This window comes from Penicillium odoratum (assembly GCF_028828045.1).
Source record: "Penicillium odoratum strain IBT 22623 chromosome Unknown utg000008l_segment0_segment0, whole genome shotgun sequence".
NCBI lineage: Eukaryota > Fungi > Ascomycota > Eurotiomycetes > Eurotiales > Aspergillaceae > Penicillium > Penicillium odoratum.
Window position 1 is genome coordinate 556,962 of NW_026643150.1, and position 18,094 is coordinate 575,055.

The 18,094-nt window shown below is 49.3% G+C and overlaps 7 protein-coding genes across 7 annotated transcripts; 3 read left to right on the top strand and 4 right to left on the bottom strand.

Annotated features, from left to right (window-relative positions):
* Nucleotides 1-134: 134 nt before the first annotated feature.
* N7520_010431 (dienelactone hydrolase family protein) lies at nucleotides 135-1,329 on the top strand (the record flags this gene model as incomplete). The annotated part of the gene is made up of 6 exons (XM_057144364.1): nucleotides 135-195; nucleotides 294-377; nucleotides 436-539; nucleotides 677-928; nucleotides 1,005-1,116; nucleotides 1,175-1,329. The coding sequence occupies 6 exons, from the start codon at nucleotides 135-137 to the stop codon at nucleotides 1,327-1,329; spliced, it is 768 nt and encodes a 255-aa protein (XP_056990118.1).
* A 713-nt stretch (nucleotides 1,330-2,042) lies between these two features.
* N7520_010432 (chitin synthase export chaperone) lies at nucleotides 2,043-3,331 on the top strand (the record flags this gene model as incomplete). The annotated part of the gene is made up of 6 exons (XM_057144365.1): nucleotides 2,043-2,192; nucleotides 2,258-2,363; nucleotides 2,427-2,514; nucleotides 2,569-2,662; nucleotides 2,731-3,064; nucleotides 3,120-3,331. The coding sequence occupies 6 exons, from the start codon at nucleotides 2,043-2,045 to the stop codon at nucleotides 3,329-3,331; spliced, it is 984 nt and encodes a 327-aa protein (XP_056990119.1).
* A 1,704-nt stretch (nucleotides 3,332-5,035) lies between these two features.
* N7520_010433 (uncharacterized protein) lies at nucleotides 5,036-5,606 on the bottom strand (the record flags this gene model as incomplete). The annotated part of the gene is made up of 2 exons (XM_057144366.1): nucleotides 5,036-5,501; nucleotides 5,590-5,606. The coding sequence occupies 2 exons, from the start codon at nucleotides 5,604-5,606 to the stop codon at nucleotides 5,036-5,038; spliced, it is 483 nt and encodes a 160-aa protein (XP_056990120.1).
* A 523-nt stretch (nucleotides 5,607-6,129) lies between these two features.
* N7520_010434 (uncharacterized protein) lies at nucleotides 6,130-10,814 on the top strand (the record flags this gene model as incomplete). Its single annotated transcript, XM_057144367.1, has 3 exons — nucleotides 6,130-10,329; nucleotides 10,380-10,568; nucleotides 10,623-10,814. The coding sequence occupies 3 exons, from the start codon at nucleotides 6,130-6,132 to the stop codon at nucleotides 10,812-10,814; spliced, it is 4,581 nt and encodes a 1,526-aa protein (XP_056990121.1).
* Nucleotides 10,815-12,141: 1,327 nt separating this feature from the next.
* N7520_010435 (putative Na/H antiporter) lies at nucleotides 12,142-14,009 on the bottom strand (the record flags this gene model as incomplete). Its single annotated transcript, XM_057144368.1, has 5 exons — nucleotides 12,142-12,516; nucleotides 12,571-12,979; nucleotides 13,030-13,112; nucleotides 13,165-13,838; nucleotides 13,892-14,009. 5 exons carry the CDS (start codon nucleotides 14,007-14,009, stop codon nucleotides 12,142-12,144), a joined length of 1,659 nt encoding a protein of 552 aa, XP_056990122.1.
* Nucleotides 14,010-14,500: 491 nt separating this feature from the next.
* On the bottom strand, nucleotides 14,501-15,841 carry N7520_010436 (RNA-DNA hybrid ribonuclease; the record flags this gene model as incomplete). The annotated part of the gene is made up of 3 exons (XM_057144369.1): nucleotides 14,501-14,927; nucleotides 14,987-15,554; nucleotides 15,634-15,841. 3 exons carry the CDS (start codon nucleotides 15,839-15,841, stop codon nucleotides 14,501-14,503), a joined length of 1,203 nt encoding a protein of 400 aa, XP_056990123.1.
* A 478-nt stretch (nucleotides 15,842-16,319) lies between these two features.
* N7520_010437 (nitronate monooxygenase) lies at nucleotides 16,320-17,673 on the bottom strand (the record flags this gene model as incomplete). The annotated part of the gene is made up of 5 exons (XM_057144370.1): nucleotides 16,320-16,425; nucleotides 16,489-16,751; nucleotides 16,802-16,860; nucleotides 16,904-17,437; nucleotides 17,544-17,673. The coding sequence occupies 5 exons, from the start codon at nucleotides 17,671-17,673 to the stop codon at nucleotides 16,320-16,322; spliced, it is 1,092 nt and encodes a 363-aa protein (XP_056990124.1).
* Between the last annotated feature and the right edge of the window lie 421 nt (nucleotides 17,674-18,094).

Below are 18,094 nucleotides of genomic sequence, written 5' to 3' on the forward strand. Positions count from 1 at the left end.
TCTAATCCATTTTGCCCCGCCATCTTGGAGCTTATCGATAAGTAGCTTCACTCCATCAATTGACACTTGAGCACCATAATCCTTGAGCAATTTGCAGGGACCGAAAACGAAACCAATTCAGAATAAGTTTCACCATGCTCGTCCAAGAATCTTTTCACGAGGTCCCCACCACGGCCGATGGACAAGGGACCATGGGTACGTATACCCCGACCCAGCTATGATGAGCTCCATGCTATGATGCATATGTGAGCTTCATGCCAGTAAAACCACATACCTGACTAACTACTTGACAGGCATTTATGTCTTCCACCCCACAATTCCGGGATATCCAAAAGCACGATTCCCAGGAGTGGTTGTCTTCAGCGAGATCTACCAGGGTAGGCACTAGCTAAGCCCAATCATTGTGCTCCAGGAACCAAGCTCACCAATTGACAGTAACGGGTCCTGTGGCACGCTTTGCCCGCCAGATCGCCGGTCAGGGCTACATCTGTGCGGCGCCATCGAGCTACCACGAATTCACGGGGCCCCGAGCCCTTGCAGTATAATGCAGAGGACACGGACAAGGGCAACGCGTGGAAGATCAGCAAGGTACGTCAGATTGATATATGCGTGTCATTCATGCATTGCATTGGGTTTTTTACAGATTCCATGATTCTGACAGATTCCATTGTAATAGAAACTGGCCGCCTATGACGAAGACGCTAGTCTAACTGTAGACTACCTGCTCTCCCTGCCCACCTGTAATGGTCGGGTCGGTGCCACTGGCATGTGTCTGGGTGGGCATCTCGCGTACCGCTGTGCCCTCGATAGTCGGGTCAAGGCGGCTGTGTGTTACTTTGCGACGGATATTCACAGCAAGACCCTAGCTGCGGGCAAGAATGATGATAGTCTGGCGAGAGCTGGGGATATCAGGGGCGAGCTTTTGATGGTATATCTCTTCGTTATTTTCTTTCTTTCCTTTATGCAGGTCGATTTTTGTTTTATATGATGCTGACTATATCTAGATCTTCGGCAAGAACGATAACCACGTCCCTCCCGAGGGTCGTGATTTGATCCGCAAGACCCTTCATGAGAAGGGAGTTTTGTTCAGTTTCTATGAAGTTGCCTGGGCTCAGCGTGAGTTTTTCTGCTATTTGTTTATTTTCTTTTTGAAGTCAGAACTGATCATGCATAGATGCATTTATTCGGGATGAGCTCAGCAAGGGTCGATATGACCCCGCCATCACCAAGTCCTGTTTTGAGATGTTGCTGGAGCTATTTGGTCGCACCTTGAAACTGGACCTTGGAGAGCATGATGGTAAAGAATTGGTGGTTGAGGATGTATGCTAGGTTGATCCATACGCTGATCTCCCGTGTGGGACATCTAAAGCTGCAAAGATGATCTTGTGCCTACTTTTTCTCTTTTTCTTTATCAGAATTGTAAAAGCAACCGTAATGGGAGGTAAACTTTGAAGATTTTATTTTGTACGGTCGCCCCGTCGACCATGTCCGATTTGTTGTAACAGTAACGCAAGGGAGTACATAAGTTCGACTGTACTCATGTTTGATGCATTTATCCACTTCTATTCAGATTAGTTGGTCTGTGCCTATGGCAACGGCAACGTAAGCGGACTATTCTTAGCCCAAAACGAACCAAGTATTGTGAACCACTGGTTTAACAAGAATTCAAATTTCAGGTTCAGGTCCAAAATCAATCAATAAACTAATAAATAGGTTTTGTACACAAATTTTCAAATTGTTATCAAACCAAGAATTCATCCAAAGTCGGAGGTAATCCACCTTCAGCCTAGTCCCCAACTAGCGCCAATTTCCGAGCCCAAACCTTGGAATCGCCTCACACTCTCCTCCCATTGACTCTCGTTTGATCAGACTCGTCCTTCGTTGGAGCTCGGCCATATTCTACAACACCCTCCACCTTCCTTTCATCGCGAATCTTCTTGTTCAAGGGTCAGGGGACGCTCCGGTTCCCCGTCCCTAATCAACATCCAGTACACCTTTGTCGCGACCGTCACCTGTGCTTAAGTGATCACATCATTGTCACCATGGGCTCAACACAATTCGGCAATTTCAAGGTGAGCTCTAGGAGATTTCCCTGGATATTCCACGCTCCGCGCCCAATAGACCCCCTGCTGACCGCAAACCCTCGGGTACCACAGGACTTTTGTCGCGACTCGACATTACCCGTTTGCAATGTTCGTGAAACCTCATCCTGAGCCAACCGCGCGAGCCACCAAACTGACCGATTCTTCGTCTTTAGCTCTTCTTGGACAATCAACCACCTAATGGAGGACCTAATGGAACTTTCGGTGGATGCCCACTCGATGGTATCAGTTTGAGTGGGGGCCGCCATCTTGCCAACTTAGGTATGGACTGCTTGAGGTGACACGATACATAGGTACGAAGTGGTGGGCTAATGCGGAATACAGGGTCAATTCTGATCGCATTCATTGCTATCTTGGCGTCGCTCTTTATGCTATGGAGGTCGGACAAGAAGCATGCCGCCGTCGGACGTCGGTACGAATTCCCCTCGGGTGATGTTTGGGGAAGATACTAACGAGGATTGAATAGGGAGATGCAATTGTTTCTGTTGGGATTCATCATCATCGAGATCTGTGAGATTTTCAGCGTGGGTGGACTTCCGATCGAAGACTCAGTTCGAAAGGTAAGAGTTTGACACATCGTGCAATGATGATTTTTTTTTTCATGCGATTGGGGTCTGACAAGAGTTAGGGTTTCTCGGCTGTTCATCTAGGAGCAATTACTGCAACTTGTTGGATCCTGCTATTGAATGCGTTTGTGGGGTTCCAGCTACTCGATGATGGCACAGCGGCCTCGATTGGCCTAATTTCCGCGTCCGCCATTGTTCTCTTCATCGGTACGGGCTATATTGCCCTCGATACGGCTTTCAACTGGTCTGGCCATTTCGTGCCCAGCAAAGGCGATAATTACCGCAATATCGCTCTTTACGTCCTGTACCAGCTGTTCCCGCTAGTCTGTCTTGTTGTATTCTTCGTTCTTGAGACCGTGCTGGTTTTGCGAGTTCTCGGAGAATACCGACCCATGCGTATGTTGATGCTAAAAATCCCTGGAAGAGTCGCTTGCTAATAGTCCGTCCACAGTTTATCTGACTGGTTCCGCGCTTCTATTTGCCATTGGCCAGATCTTCCAGTATGTTATCAGCGTTCACCTCTGTGAGGCCTCTAACGGAGCGATCAACGGTACCTTGTTTGAGACCTTCTTTACGCTGCTCGCCGTCTCTGGCGTCTGGGCTTTCTGGAGTAGCATTACCGAAGACGACTGGCCCCTGCCCGTCGGAAGTGGATACAACTAATTGTAGGCCTGTTACGTTTTTCATCTTTCTGCAACTTTTTGTTCTCTATTCCATACATACAACCTCCATTCGCCTGTCTTCAGGCTCTCCGAGGCGTTAAGTTCTTTGTGACAAGTTCGTCATGAATAGAGCTTTCGACGTTGTGATACCACATTCCTCTGGGTCATGTTTCACGATCAACTGTTTTCTTTCTCTTTACGTCTTCGGCGGCTTGCGTCGACTTTCCCCGGCCTGGCCTACCTGATTTCTCTGGGATCTTCCTAGTTATCTATCAACGGGTTAGGAGCCTTGTGGGCATGTCTTTTGTGTTTCAAATGTCAGATACCTCCCCATCATGTACTTAGGTTCCACGGTTATAATTCTCTTGTCCGATAATCAAGTTCTCTTCACATCTGTTAATCTTCTCTCTGTCGAACTTGCATTGGCAGCAACTCAAGACGTTTGAATGGACCCTCAATACGACCCAGTGTGACCATCCAATGCCGGTTCCCGTATGTCTCTCTGTTCTGAGTCCTTTCCTCTTGCGTGACATTCGCAGCCAAGGATCATCTCTACTTTATCAAGGACTGCAAGTTCCTTTCTTCCGAACCTTGAAATGAAGATATATAGTCTAACGAGGCTGCTACCCCGGTGTCCGCATCTCATGTTCAACCTTAGCATTACACACTTGAGTGATATCACCCTTACATACACGAAAATCTTCGAGTTCTCAAAATGCGTATCAATATTGCTGCCCTCGCTCTGGCCTCCAGCTTGACTACCGGCATGGCAACTCCTGCACTTGACCATCGGATTCATACGGCACATAACATAGCCTGTATGATCTGAAGCCATTTAGTTGCCTGTATCAGGGCAGACTAATAGTCTCCTAGTAGCAGAGAATGCCCCACTCGCTAAAAAACTGCCGCCAACATGTAACCTTATTGCTTGTGTCGGCCTATCAGGAACATTCACATGTATTCTTTCGGCCATTTCAACTGGTGATACTACTTCATTACGGCAATGTCTTTCTGGAGGACTTGGTGAGGTATGACCTATTCGCCTTTATTCTATTTCATTTTCCATTCCTTTGGTGACAAATATATCCTGGGTACTGATGAAGTATATAATATAGATCTGCGAATGCGCTGCCTGCCTTCCAACCATGAACAATTTCCTTCAGGCTTTAGGAGTCTGTGTTAACGGTCTCGATATTGACAATGTCACTAATTCTTCTTTGTCGAATCTCTTGTCTGAGATGAGGGCTGCTATGCCATCTACATTTGATCCTTCTAAGATTGTTCCTGAATCTGTACCTCCACCGTGCTTATGTTGAGCAGTAATGTGCCTTGCTTGTGTACTTGTTGTGAAATGTCATTACTTGGTCGTATAGCTTCAACCTTTGTTCACATTCATGTTTCCCTAACCAGAGTACCTTATCGTGACTCCGATAAGTATTGCTTTTTCGTCGCAATTCGGCTTCCTTAAAATTTAAACTTTAACGTATTGATGTCAATAATCAAGTCGATCTATATTCACCTGTTCACTTAGTTCCGCAATGAAATGGAATCTAACCTCGGGAAAAAACCACCCTGCCGGGTACTAGAATTCAGGTAAACAGAGTACATAGTATGTTCATTGTCCGGGTTCTCATCGCATGAAAAAATTGGATATGAAAACATCTGGAGGCGACCCCCTAATATAATCTCTCTCTTCCTTTCCGTCCTATAGTTGGACCTTAACATCAATGCAAGGAAGCGTCCACTCCCGCCGTCCTAACAAGCTGCGCAACCACTCCAGCCCCACGCCAGTCCATTCATCAGACTGAGATTTGATCCCAAGACGCTGCTGCGCACTTTCCATAGCCGCCCCGGCTAAAACCTTCGCAGTTGAATTGAAAGAATCAAAAACAAAGTTCGTCAGGCTGTCACCTGGAAGCGGCGCCGCCGTAGTGGCATTTCCGGACATGGGTGTGTAATCTCCGCTTGACTGGGAGCTATAGCGTGGCGCGAACCAGTTGCTGCGTAAATCAAAGATGCACCTATCAGACCAGTGGCAGGATGATGCGAACAGTATTAGGAGGAGTGCGGAACAGTAGATGCATGGCCGGTGGATGGTATATGTGAGCGCCACGAAGGAAATGATGAATAGCGGCGAGGCGTTCGTCGGGATGAAGAGAAGCGGAAGCCAGCTAGAAAGAGTTCAGATTAGACTCATATTCTTCCTAGTTTCCACGCTCTGGTGGTGCGCTTCTCTCATGATGAGTCTGCGAGTCTTACCTTCGTAGACAGAACATCGTGTATGGGCTTGCCGGATGGCTATAAGCTGGTGCAAAATGGAATAGACACGTGAGGATGTCGTTATTGAGTTGACCCGTATCTTTCGAGTTGAAACTCCATTAAACTGGGGATTGTTCCATCCAGTTAAGTCCTTGAAGATGTGTAGTTGGTGAGGTCGTGCAGTCGTTTTGATGACGAAGCGGCAAGGCAAGCCGTATCGTAATTACCGTAATTCGGGGGACGTAATAAACTCGTGTCGGAAGCCACAAGCTGTCCAAGCTTTTCTTGAATTCACGAGACTCGAACTTCTCTTTTTACCCTCACCCACCACTCTTTAACGTTCTTCACGATCCCCTTTCTTTTTGTTCTGCTTTCATTCAGATATCTCTTCTCACTCGGTCACTGCATCCTTGAATCTGCTGTCACTCATTCCTTCCGGTGTGATTTCACCTACACGCGCGAAAGGACCAGCTCTGACTAGCTTTGAAGCGTTTTCGTGGACTTTGTTCGGACGGCATCATATCATAACCAGAGACAGACATGGCTACTCCAAATGATCTCCAAGCCCTCCTGGCTTCCATTCGGCCACGTCCCTCGCCGAATCACGGGTCTGCACAAGACTCTGGTCCGCAACAGCGGCCGGGGCAGCCGATGTATGCGCAACCTCAACCCCAGTACCATCACCCTAGCATGTTCCCGCAGCACCTGCAGCACCCGCAACACCCTCAGTACCCTCAATTTGATGGTTGTCAAGAGCTGCCTCCCACGATGCAGCATCCAGACTTTCACAGGTATCAGGATCACGATGTTAATGGGTATCACCATCCATCGGTGGCATCAGCCATTCAGAGCCCTGCCCCAATGCAGTCGGTTAATACACCTCCTCATCATGGATCTGATATCCTTAGCCCGAACGTGCCTTCCCCTCGCCCCGACTTCAATCAGTATCCGCAACAGAATAATTCAGAAGGTGCGGTCAACTTGCTGAATCTCCTGAGATTTGGCCAGGGCCCTACCGCTGCGGTCCCACCGACTGCTGTCGCTATGGCATCGGAATCATCGCGGCCTTCTCCAATTCAGGAGGTAGCCTCATCTTCGCACGGACGAAACATTTCCTCGTCGAACTTGGTTACCTCTCTGCTTGGCGGCACTCAGACCCCTGCTCAAGCTGCTGCTGCTGAAATTGCGGCTCCTGCTCAGGAAGAGGGTGGCCCAAGTGATCAGACTCAGAATATTCTGCTCCGACTTCTCAACAGATCCCAGTCTGCCAATGAGCCAACGGAAGCTCCGATCTCAGTCGCATCAAACCAGTCCAGTTCTGGGGCGTCTATTCAGAAGAAGCCATTGGAGACCAATGACACCCCGACGGAGACCATCACTTCCATTATCGAGACTGCGAAGCCGGAAACGGTCGTATCTCCCTCTAAGGAATCATTGTTCACCTATGTCAATCCATTTGACCAGCTGGCTGCCATTTCGCCTGGCCCCAAATCCCAATCCCAGTCGGACGACGAGGGCTCGGTCTTTGAAGATATGCAAAAGTTGAAGGTTGATCCTTCCGCCAATGTTAAGTCTTGTCGGGCTACCGATTTGGCCTCATCCCAGAAGCCGAAACGGAGCCAGTCGCCGGTTCTTGAGCCGGGACAAAAGCAGGCAGTGGATGGTGTCGTTGCTCGCCTTGTCGACGAGATCTCGCGCTCGCTCAACAGTGGGGAAACCCAGGCTGAGAAAGCCGAGGTCGATGTCGAGGTTGAAGCTAAGGCTGACGTGGAAGCGCAAGCTCTCGCTGCGGAACCGACCGAGGATGTGATCTCATCGATCACCGACCAGCTGCAAAAGACTGTCATTGAGCCCAAAGAAGTCGCTGAAATGCGATCAGAGAGTAACACCGCTGATACCACTGCTCCTCAGACCCGGAATGAGAATGCCGAGGCTCTGGCTGACAGCTGGGAGAGCGCAGAGGACAGTGCCGAGAAGGAAGAGGTGCGCGTAGTGTGCGTTCGGAACTTCCCCCTGCGGCCGTTCATCTCTGTGACTGTCAAACCGCAAACTGGGAAGATTGTGTCTTTCCGTGACGACGCTGTTATGGACATCGCTCGTCTTAAGAAGGAATTCGATCAACTGGACCGCACATTGACGGCTGCCACATCTGATTACATTGTGTATGCGCTTGCGAAGAGTGGTGGAATTCGGATTATTCGCCAGGACGACGGCAGTGACCGTCAAGTCTTCCGATCATCTCGGGATCGTGTATTCAACGTTTCCTTGTGCTCGTCTCCCACTGTGATGAGCCAATCGGATGTGCAGGCCATCCTCGGGATCGGCGTTAGCGGTGCGGTTTACTGGTCTCTAATCTCGCGGGAGGGCAAGGATCTGTTCGAGATGGATGCGCTGGAGAGTGAAAGCCTCATATTCCCGCCTTTTCCAGCCTCGGATGAGAACACCTCTGGTGGTCAGCTGAAAACGCGGGCCAAACAGAGTTCTCGTCATGCGGATCTCATTGCCATCGGACGGGGCAAGTGCATCTATGTCGTTTCTCCCCAGGCTGCGATGAATCCTAGCTTTGGCGTGTCTGGTACCCAACGCACGGTGAACACGGAGAAGTTCTTCAAGCAGCATGCTCTGAAGATTTCTTGTGGTAAAGCTGGAAAGGATTTTGCCTTCAGTGGTGATGACACCGTCATTGCGTCGCTGGACAAGACTGGCCGTTTGCGCTTCTGGGACACTCGCGAGCTTTTGGATCGCAACAGCTTCGCTGAGGGTCATGTATGGAATGAGGTGCGGATTCCGTTGAACACATTCGTGACCGGCTCTCCAGCAGAGAAGTCCTGGCCCACCTCAGTGCTCTTCGTGGATAAGCTGCGTCCGTACACACGCTCGCATGCTCTCCGGTACGTTCTTGTGGGATTGAAGCAGAATCACACCTTGCAGCTCTGGGATATTGGGCTTGGCAAGGCCGTGGGAGAGGTGAACTTCCCTCATGAGAACGAGTCCGATGCAATCTGCAGCGTGGTCTTCCATGCCTCGTCGGGTATCATCGTAGTCGGGCACCCCACTCGCAATTCGATTTATTTCGTGCATCTGTCGGCGCCAAAGTATAGCTTGCCAGCTATGTCACAGGCCCAATTCATCATCGCTGCGAGTGACAAGGATAGCCCTCTGCCCAAACCGGATTCAACTGCATGCTTTAGCGGAATTCGGGAGATTTCCCTCGGCTCCAAGGGCCAGCTCAGAAGTCTGGAGTTGTTACCGTTATCCAAGACTGGCACGGAAAAGCGTGCTTCAGATGAAACTGACATATTTGAGTTGTATGTGATGCACTCACGTGGAGTGACGTGCTTGAACATTAAGAAGGAAGATTTGGGTTGGACATTGGATAACAAAGTTATATCTCCGATTGATGCATCAGAGGAGGGTTCAATTGAGGTCCGCGATCTGCAATCGTTCCCACAGTCTGTGGTTGAAGACCCCTCCATTAACGGCGACATTCCATCCTCTGCGTCACGTACCCCCAAAGACGCTGTTAAGAAAAACGACATTGTTGACTCCCCCGTTATTTCTTCCTCCCGCAACCCTTCACCCACAAAATCTTTCACCAAGAAGAAACCTGTTGACGAGCTACCTGAATCTATTTCCATCCCCAGCACCACTGAAAAGCTTGACAAGAAAAAGAAGAAGAAGGTTTCCCCCGACGCTGCGGCCAAATCCAAAGATCTGACTTCTACTGCTGGTGCTGAACCCCATCCTATTACGTCCTCCAAAGAATCTGAACCTCTCGCTACCTCCACCGCCACCATGTGGAACCCACAAGCTGGAGCTGACGACTCTTACGCTGGCCTTCCCGAGTTTGTCACGCGCCAGTTTGCCGTTCAGCGCATGGATATTTCGGATGACTTCAATGATTCTCTGAACAATGGCCTCGATCGTCTCTTCCAACGCTTCGACTCTGAACGCCAACTCTGGGATAGCGCTTCTAACGTCAAGCAAGAGAAACTTCTCCGTCTTGTCTCAGACAAGCTGACTTCGGACATTGAAAAGAATTTCCGACGCATGTTCAAGGACGCCATGGAGACCCAGGTTTTCCCTACCGTCGAGAAGTTGACCACCGTTGCCGCTTCTCAACTCCTGGAGACAAACCTTTCGAACTACCTCCCGAACGCCTTGCACGCGCAACTTCAAAATTCTATCCCCCAGTTTGTCGACTCGGTCTTCCGAAACGAAGGTCTGGTTGACGGAGTGGCCTCCTCTATGCTGAACCAGCTCGGCGAGCACGTTCAACGCGAAGTTTCTCTGACTGTCCAGAATTCAATCGCGCCCTTGATGGAAGAACTCAATGTGCGATCCAAGCAAGCCTCTGATGAGGCGCAGAGCCGCATCAAGGCCTTGGAGGAGGCACGGGAGAATGATTGGGTGACTGCCCAGGCCACCCAGAAGAAACTGGAGCAGATGGAAGAGATGATGCGTACTATGATGGCGCAAATGGGTCACGGAAATCACGTTTCCCGCGCCTCGAACGCCTCTAACGGTACCCCAACAATCCCCACTGCTGCCCAAGCTCCCGTCCAGCCTGCGGCTCCCGTCCAGCCTGCGCCCCCTGCGCCCCCAGTTCAGCCTGCGCCCCCCGTCCAGTCTACACCCCATACCCCTCAGGAACACATCCTGAGTCTGCAGGAGGAGCTTGCGGAAATCCACCGGTTGTTCGTGACCAGCCCCCCGCCCCACGAGCCGGCCATTATCAAGGCTAGTCCCCTGTACTTTTGAAACATGTTTTATTTCTAACTCCCTTGCAGTGGATACGATCGGAGCGCCAGGCAGAGGTGTTTGACAACTACTTCTGCCAGGTGGACCCCGTCATCGCGGCTCGGGTCCCGTCCATTGTGGGCATCTCCGTTGCTGTGGCCGTGACTGGAACTCTGCGGGAGAATACCTCTGCTCGCCTCCGCTGGCTGGAATCGGTTTTGACCAACCTGCACCCTCACGTATGTTGCCCTATACAATATCTAGAATAAGTTCATCATACTAACTCTTTACAGGATGAGGAGCTGGCAGGTGTGGTGGGTCCCATCATGACCCTGCTTCACAACCGGCTTTCCGAGCTTTTCCACGGGGTTCAGTCTGTGGACCCCAATTCTCCTCTTAACCGGGAGATCATTCACGTCTGGCGGCGTGTACAGCAGTTGCAGCGCCAGGTGGATGGTGGTGAAGCCCGCCCAGTCGGTGTGTAAGCGGGTGATTGAGTGGATGGGGCTCTGGCTGTGTGTGTGTGTGTGTGTGTGTGTGTGTGTGTGTCTTCGCGCTCGTGCGCTACGTACCCTCAGGAAGAGGGGATTCTTATTAAAAATACAAAAAATAGTAGGGGCTTGGTTTAATAAACAACCAAGTCCCTCCAAAAATTTTATGACCACCTGTAAATGTAGATCTCGAGTCCTTCACTTTAAGCTCTACCAAAGCGCCTTTCACCCCTCACTACTGCTTTTCTACCTATTTGCTTTCTTTATTGATTTGAGTCTCATCTGCTGTCCAAACATTGCCTAATGCTTTGATCAGATGATTACCTCGAGACACCAATTTCCGAAGGTAGTATCCCTCAGTATAATCGTCAATTGAGATCTCTCATATCTCTTCCTTTTCCCATTCCCCCTCTCCCCCAAGTGTTCTAGACAGCCACATATAGATAACTAAGAGATCGTGGTGTCTTCTATGCATATACTTCAGTTCAGTTACTACTACGCCTCGACGTCTATATGATTACCAGACAGAGTATAGCATCTCTCACTAGTTACACGTTTCAAATATATACACGTTTCAAATATAAAAAAAGATAGAAAAGAGAACAGAACGAAAGAGCCTTCCTCCCAAGTTAAAAGGTTGAGCAAAAATCTGAAATGAAAATGTTCTGGGAAAGCCTGTTCATGGAGTTATCAGTTTGCATAACCTGGTTGTGATCTGCCAATTACTTCAATAAAATGCGTATAAGACTCGGATCTTCTTGTCCTCCCGTATATTCGACGTGACATTGAACTTTAAATATAGGAGACTGGTACTTAAGTTTGAAGAACCCAGCACTGAGGTTTTCCGCCGCGCATTTCACGCGGCGCCTAGGATATAATATTCGTACCATATGGACTCTTGTATAACTTACCTACTCGTTTCCCCACCCGGTCTCTCATAGATCCAAAAAGTCCGCGGTGTAGTCAAGCAATAAATGTTGTAGATACAATTCTATGGATATGTTCTTCCTGTACAACGCTCGCTGGCAGATCTAGATGACAGATATATGCAGTTTGAATGCCGCGAACAAATAGAGAGGAAAGACAACAATGTGACAATGAATGAACCAGGACAGGGCAGTGACAAAGTCGACTACTCTATGCACCTGGTCACGAGCAGCTCAAAGAATGACAAGGGGTCGAACGGAAAGTTCAAAAATATTCAGCGAAGAAAGGGTCACCTTTCATATGATAGAAAACTTGGCCCAGGAACCTGACAGACAGTGTATCATGGGGAGGTTTCCCCAGGATAATATGTCGAAAGGTATGTCTGCCGTGATGGCTAATTGGGAGTGGACGAATCGTCAGACCTTTCGCCAACACTTGTCACTGGCTCATGGATAACCAGGTTGACAGGTCTCTCCGGTTCATCGGTTTGTCCAGTACCAGGCTGCGCTTGGGAAGGCGATGGTTCGGGGATCTTTGAGCGGCCGATACGGAAAATCGGCGGATTCGGCGAAGCACACTGTCGGCGTCTGCGGCTTCGGAAGCTTGCAGCATCGCTTTCAAGTGGCGTGGCGGTGCTGCGAGTATGGCGGATTGCTTGAATGGCTACAGGCTGGTCCTCCTCTGTGGTAGTCGCGGTAATGGCGGTCGAGAGGGTCCGGGGAAGATTGTAGCCGGCTTTGCCGACAGGAACGGATAGTCCGTGTACGATCTAGAGTTTTTGTTAAATTGAGGTTGTGAAAAGTTTCGTTCAAGGTACACTCACAATGCTGCAAATAGCAAGGAACCACACCACAACCTCGGCAGTATCTGCCACCTGCTGTGCATCTTCTCGTACTTGGCCATTGACTTTGATCTCTAGGAGAGTCTCTCGACAGATCGAAAGATAAAAAATGGCACCGACGCCAATTGGGCCGAAGAATCCAACAAAGGCGGCGTGTGAGAGATCTTCAATCTGGTGGATGTACTTGTGCATGGCGAAAATGACGGGCATCCGACGAACCAAGAGGATCAGAATCCCCAAGACTATGAGTCGATAGATGGGGATGATATCGTTTTTCAGGAAAGATGACCAGGGACAAACTGCACCAAACCACATGAACATCGACAGATTGAGAAGCATATCGATGGTCGGTTGCAGAGAGTCATCTATGGTTTCAAGGCGGAACCAATCACTAGATTGATCAGCTATTGCATTCCATATTTCAGATCCACAGAAACTTACTCCTGAGTGAAGACATTTCCAGCAATAAAGCATGCCAGAAGGTCATCGGTACCAATCAACCCACAGGTTCCTACAACAAAGAGCTAGATTCGCGATTAGACCCAATTTTTCTTTAAGCTCCGGACTGAAACTTACTGCAAGGGCAATCGCAAACACCAGGAAACTCTCCCGATCAACATAGTGCTTCTCCTCAGCCCAGTGGAGCAACTCCCTCGACAGCCAGCCAACCACAGCCCCGTACACAACGCTCAAAACGATGGTATAAGCCCAGGTCTCATAGAACCACATGCCTATGGCTTTTCCAGCTCCACCACTATATCCCTCGCCACCCATGCCGACATACTTCATAAGATAGATGCCAAAGAAAAGGAACGGGTAACCCAGACCATCATTGGCACCGGATTCCGCGATGATGATCCGTTGCAAGGGACGAGGAACATGCTTGTCCGCAAACTTGCCCTTGACAATCGAGTTAGATAGGACAGGATCCGTCGGGGTCACACAGGCCGCAACAATTAAGGCATGCAGAAATTTGAAGTTCGGGACCATAGCCCAGATAACCAGACTGCTACAGATCCACATGGCGGCCATACCAGGCCCGAGTAGTAGAGACAAGCTCCGCCATTCGATCTGCAGGTAGCGTTTAGGAAGCTGCACACCTGCCAGAACTAACTGCACGCCCAGCACCAGACGAGTGAAATTCAGGGTGATTGCCGCGAGGTTCTCTGAAGAGTGCAAGGCATAGTCCTCTGGACGGATAAAATTGGCTGCATGGGGTGAAAAAGCAACTCCGGCTAGCAATGAGATCACTAGCGGCAATATGTTAGCTACTGCATGATCCGCAGTGAGGGGGTTTACCTACATGCTTCCGAAAGATAAAATCGCTCCTTGCATAGATACGACACTAGACCGAAGAGAGAGACAAATCCTCCGAGAGTGGCACAGACGATATTGAAATTGATCAATGAGAGAGTCGGCATTTTGCCGGTAGCAGGATTTTCACGGTCGGATAGCCGTTCCAGAGATCTGGAGACTTGGGATCTGAGATGAGATGTTGAGATCTAATGCGGGGCTCAGGGAGATTAAGATAGATGATGTATTTTAATTCAAGTAACAACAAGCAAATGTTATCGAATCGTGATCTGAACGCGCTTGATGAAGTGCAAGGCGACCATCTGGGAGATGAAGAACGACCAGAGAAAAGACACTGTAGAGATTTGAGGATCTATAAGATCCTGTATGGGCTTGAGATGCTGCTATGCTGTGATGCGCAGTGATGTGTCAAGGAAAAGAAACGTCCAAGAGAATGTGTGGGGGAACGTGGGAGAGAAAAAGGCGGGACCGAAATCTAGAATTTACGTACTCCACCATGCTACCACAGTTCAGTATATGCTTCAAAAAATTAAATTAAATTAAATACACGCTGTATGCATTTCATTATTTAGATACTCTTTCATTTAAACTTGGAAGATCAGAAATCGTCATCAAATACATCATCAGGAATATCTCGAGTGGCTTCCAAGGCTTCAGCCTTTTGTCTGACACCCTCGTGAGCTCCGTTTACGGCAAGTCGATCCGCCGCCTCATTGCCGGGATCTTGAGAATGTCCCTTGATCCATTGAAACAAAGTTTTGACTTTGAGCTCTTCACGTTCTTCAATCTTCACCAAAATTGATTCGACCAAGTCTTTATTTTCCACTGGTTTTTTGTCTTTGGTCATCCAGTTGTTACGACGCCAGTTAACAAACCAAACAGTAACACAGTCAATCGCGTATCGGCTGTCGGTGAAAATAGTCACGTCGCGGTGACGAGGCGCAATATCAATCGCTCGCAGAATTGCCGTTAATTCTGCTCGTTGATTTGTTTGACGACTGCCTTTTAGTGGCTCCGATACGTTCCTACTGGGATGACACCAAGTAAGTCAGATGGACTCATGGGGAATAGGAATTGGACATACCTTGAATCTCCAGGCCCAAAGAAGACCCCAACCCCAGCAGATGCCAGTGGTGTCCCATTTCGCAAGGAACTCCCATCCGTGTAAATCCGTAGCATGCCCGGTATCCCCGCTGCTTGGGTCTTGGTACCAGCCTTTTCAAGTGCAGTCTTATAGACCACCTTCCCTGTGGTGGAATCAAGCAGCACATTGGGGTCAAACCCATCCTCCGCACCTTGTGGCAAAGGTCCTTCTCCAGGCGCAAATTCCACACCTTCTGCATCTTTAAGGTTCTCACTCATAATGCCATGCGGTCCAGTGGGTTTCTTTGTATCCCCAAAGCCAACAGGAGGCTGTGTCTGTCCTTCTCTCACAAAATCCTCGGCCTCCTCTCGCGTCGAAAACTTGCGATATCGCGGGCGCGTAAATCCCCGAATCTGCTCCTGTGCTTTCGACCAGTCTGTGTAAACCCCAGGCACACGGCCTCGCTGTATCCCATAGTACCTTTCGGCGCCCTCTGTCGCACCGCCGGATGGAGGTTTAACACCGTTCAAGAAAGCGGTGGCATCTTCGTGGCTCAAAAATGATTGAACTGTGACAAGAGACGCGTTAGTATTCAGAAAAAGCCGTGCTTTTGGAATGCGACCTGTAGCTGTGAAGGGATCACTCACAGATAGCTCCCTTGAACCCTGTGATTTGGGCTAAGCACTCCGGCCATCCATAGTAAATCCCTGGCTTGAAGCCTGCTTTGACAGCGTAATATTTTGCGGCAGGGACTCTTTTGCGCTTGATTCCTGCGGCGGGAGAGGGCGTGGATTTTGGGGCCGGCGAAGCTTTCGTTCCGGGCGCCGGACTGGGGGAGGGTGTAGCACCCTTCATTGTGCCGACCTGGTAATATGTCGAATAGGCAGATCGCAAGGGCTCGTAGGTGTAGGCCGAGTTGCAAAGGAGGGGGGTTGGGGGCTTCTCGGAGCTTGACGTCTGCAAACCTGAGCGGGTTATCCACTGTCGCGGAGCGAAACGCGGATAACTCAAAAGCGACCGCGACCCCAACTTCGGAGCCGATGATGAAATATATCGGTGAATTGTGAATTGATAGTTTCCCGAGGAGTTACGGGGATTAATAAAGGAAGTTGAAGGCGGAGGAACCTAGGAATTAAGAGGAATTGAGGGTGAAGAGATAGAGGAGGGGGGGGGGGGGGTAGGATGTGGGAGGGGGGGGCCCTTGCCCGATTGGGGAAGTTGGAACAATGTGACACTTCGACATTCTGGATTTTGATACTTGACATTGGACTATCACTAGTAACACTTTATTCTCAACATTCAAGCTTTTTTTTATTCAGATCTAGTAGTGCTATCAGATACTTTTCAGTCGGTTCACAACAGACTTCACTTCTTGCTGGACACCCTTGATCAAGTCAGATGCAGACAACTCTTCTTTGATTCCGCCGATACTCGCACCACTAATCATATTTGTGAATGAGTGGTAAGCAAATGTTTTCCCAACAAGTTTCTAGAGAACTTACGCCCATACGGTCCGCCGATAGTCATCTCCGTTCTTGATGGCATCCTTGTATCGCTGGATAATTTCCTCGTCACTGGCACCCGATTTGGACTCATCATAGCTAATTCCAATGACGGCTCTTCCGTCATACTGCCTGGGGAAAACATCAGTCGACTGGAAGACGTCATGCCGGATGGACTTGACGGTCGAGGTAGCGCCGTCACTGCCAGACAGAATCGCCTGTTTTATAAGAGATGGAGCCGGACATTCCGTAGCAGCGACAAACTAGACATGGTAAGCTCTCCGTGATTAAGGGAAGATGTCAGATATCTCACCCTGGTGCCCATGACTACTCCATCAGCGCCTATTTTCAGGAGAATGTCGTCAGATGGTACTTGACTCATGAAGCTATGCCTTTAGTAACTTAAGTAACTCACCCAATCCAAGTGCTGCGACACATCCCCTGCCATCTACAATACCACCAGCCGCCAAAATCGCAGTATGAGATGCGACCCCAGCTTCCACGAGTGAATCGCGTACCTCGGGTACAAGCGAGATCAGACTAGCTCCCTGTGCCCACTGGTGCCCTCCAGCATCAGAACCTTGCACGACAACGACATCAGCCCCTTGCTTAACGGCTTCCATAGCAGCTGCAACAGTCCCTGTCTGTACGAATATTTTAACATCCCAGTTACTCTTTTCCCGGGCCTGACGAATTCCCTCAATGAGAGGCAGATGATCTGCGTCGAATTCGGGGAAAGATAGCCAGACTGCCGCTAGTCGATGACTTTGAATCAATGGAATCACATTTTCAACAAATCCTGTGGGCTTGAATGTGATGAATCCGACGCCGATGGACAGTTTGTTCGGAGCAATGGCTCCAAGCTCTGCGCGGGCCTTGCTTAGCTGATCATCAAGCTTCGTGAGTTGATCTGACTCTTTAGCAAAGTCAAACCCTCCGCCGATAAATCCTATTGAATCATTTCGCAGACGCCCAGGTTAGTAAATCAAGTCCGGAATGAATCTAATCGAGCTAGCTTTCAACCTCGAATTCGGGGAGGGAAGCTGCCCACATACCAAGGCCACCAGCCTTTGTCACTGCGGTCGCTAGGTGAGAATCTGCAAACCCGAACATAGGTGCATTGGCGATAAATGGAGTCGACGTATGCGGGAACCATTTCTGGAGAAGATGCTTCTGATGGGCCATGGTCATAAGTGGCTCTTGTGCGTAGTTTGAATTGGTCTAATTCATAAAGAGCTCAGATCTTTCAAGTTGTAATTTTAATTTGAGGTCCTCAGCACTTGTGTTGGATGAGGTGGAAGTGACATCAGATCAGGACTGGATATCCACGAATCGGGTGGGTCCTATCTAGGTACATACTGAATGAGGGGAACGCTCGTTGGCGGACTGAGTCTCCCAACTAAAATACATATATGGGCACCTTTCAAAGTCGAAATTTGAGACTACGACTTTCGTCTAAACCCGACCTTGTCTTTTTTCCCTTGCCTCAGTCCTTCGATGGTAGGATTCAATTAGTATGCATCCGCCTAGAGCTTACTAGGTTAATGCGCTAGTCCGCAGCTCGCTTCTCTGGCAACTGACAAGGTCGCTTCATTTGACTGACAGT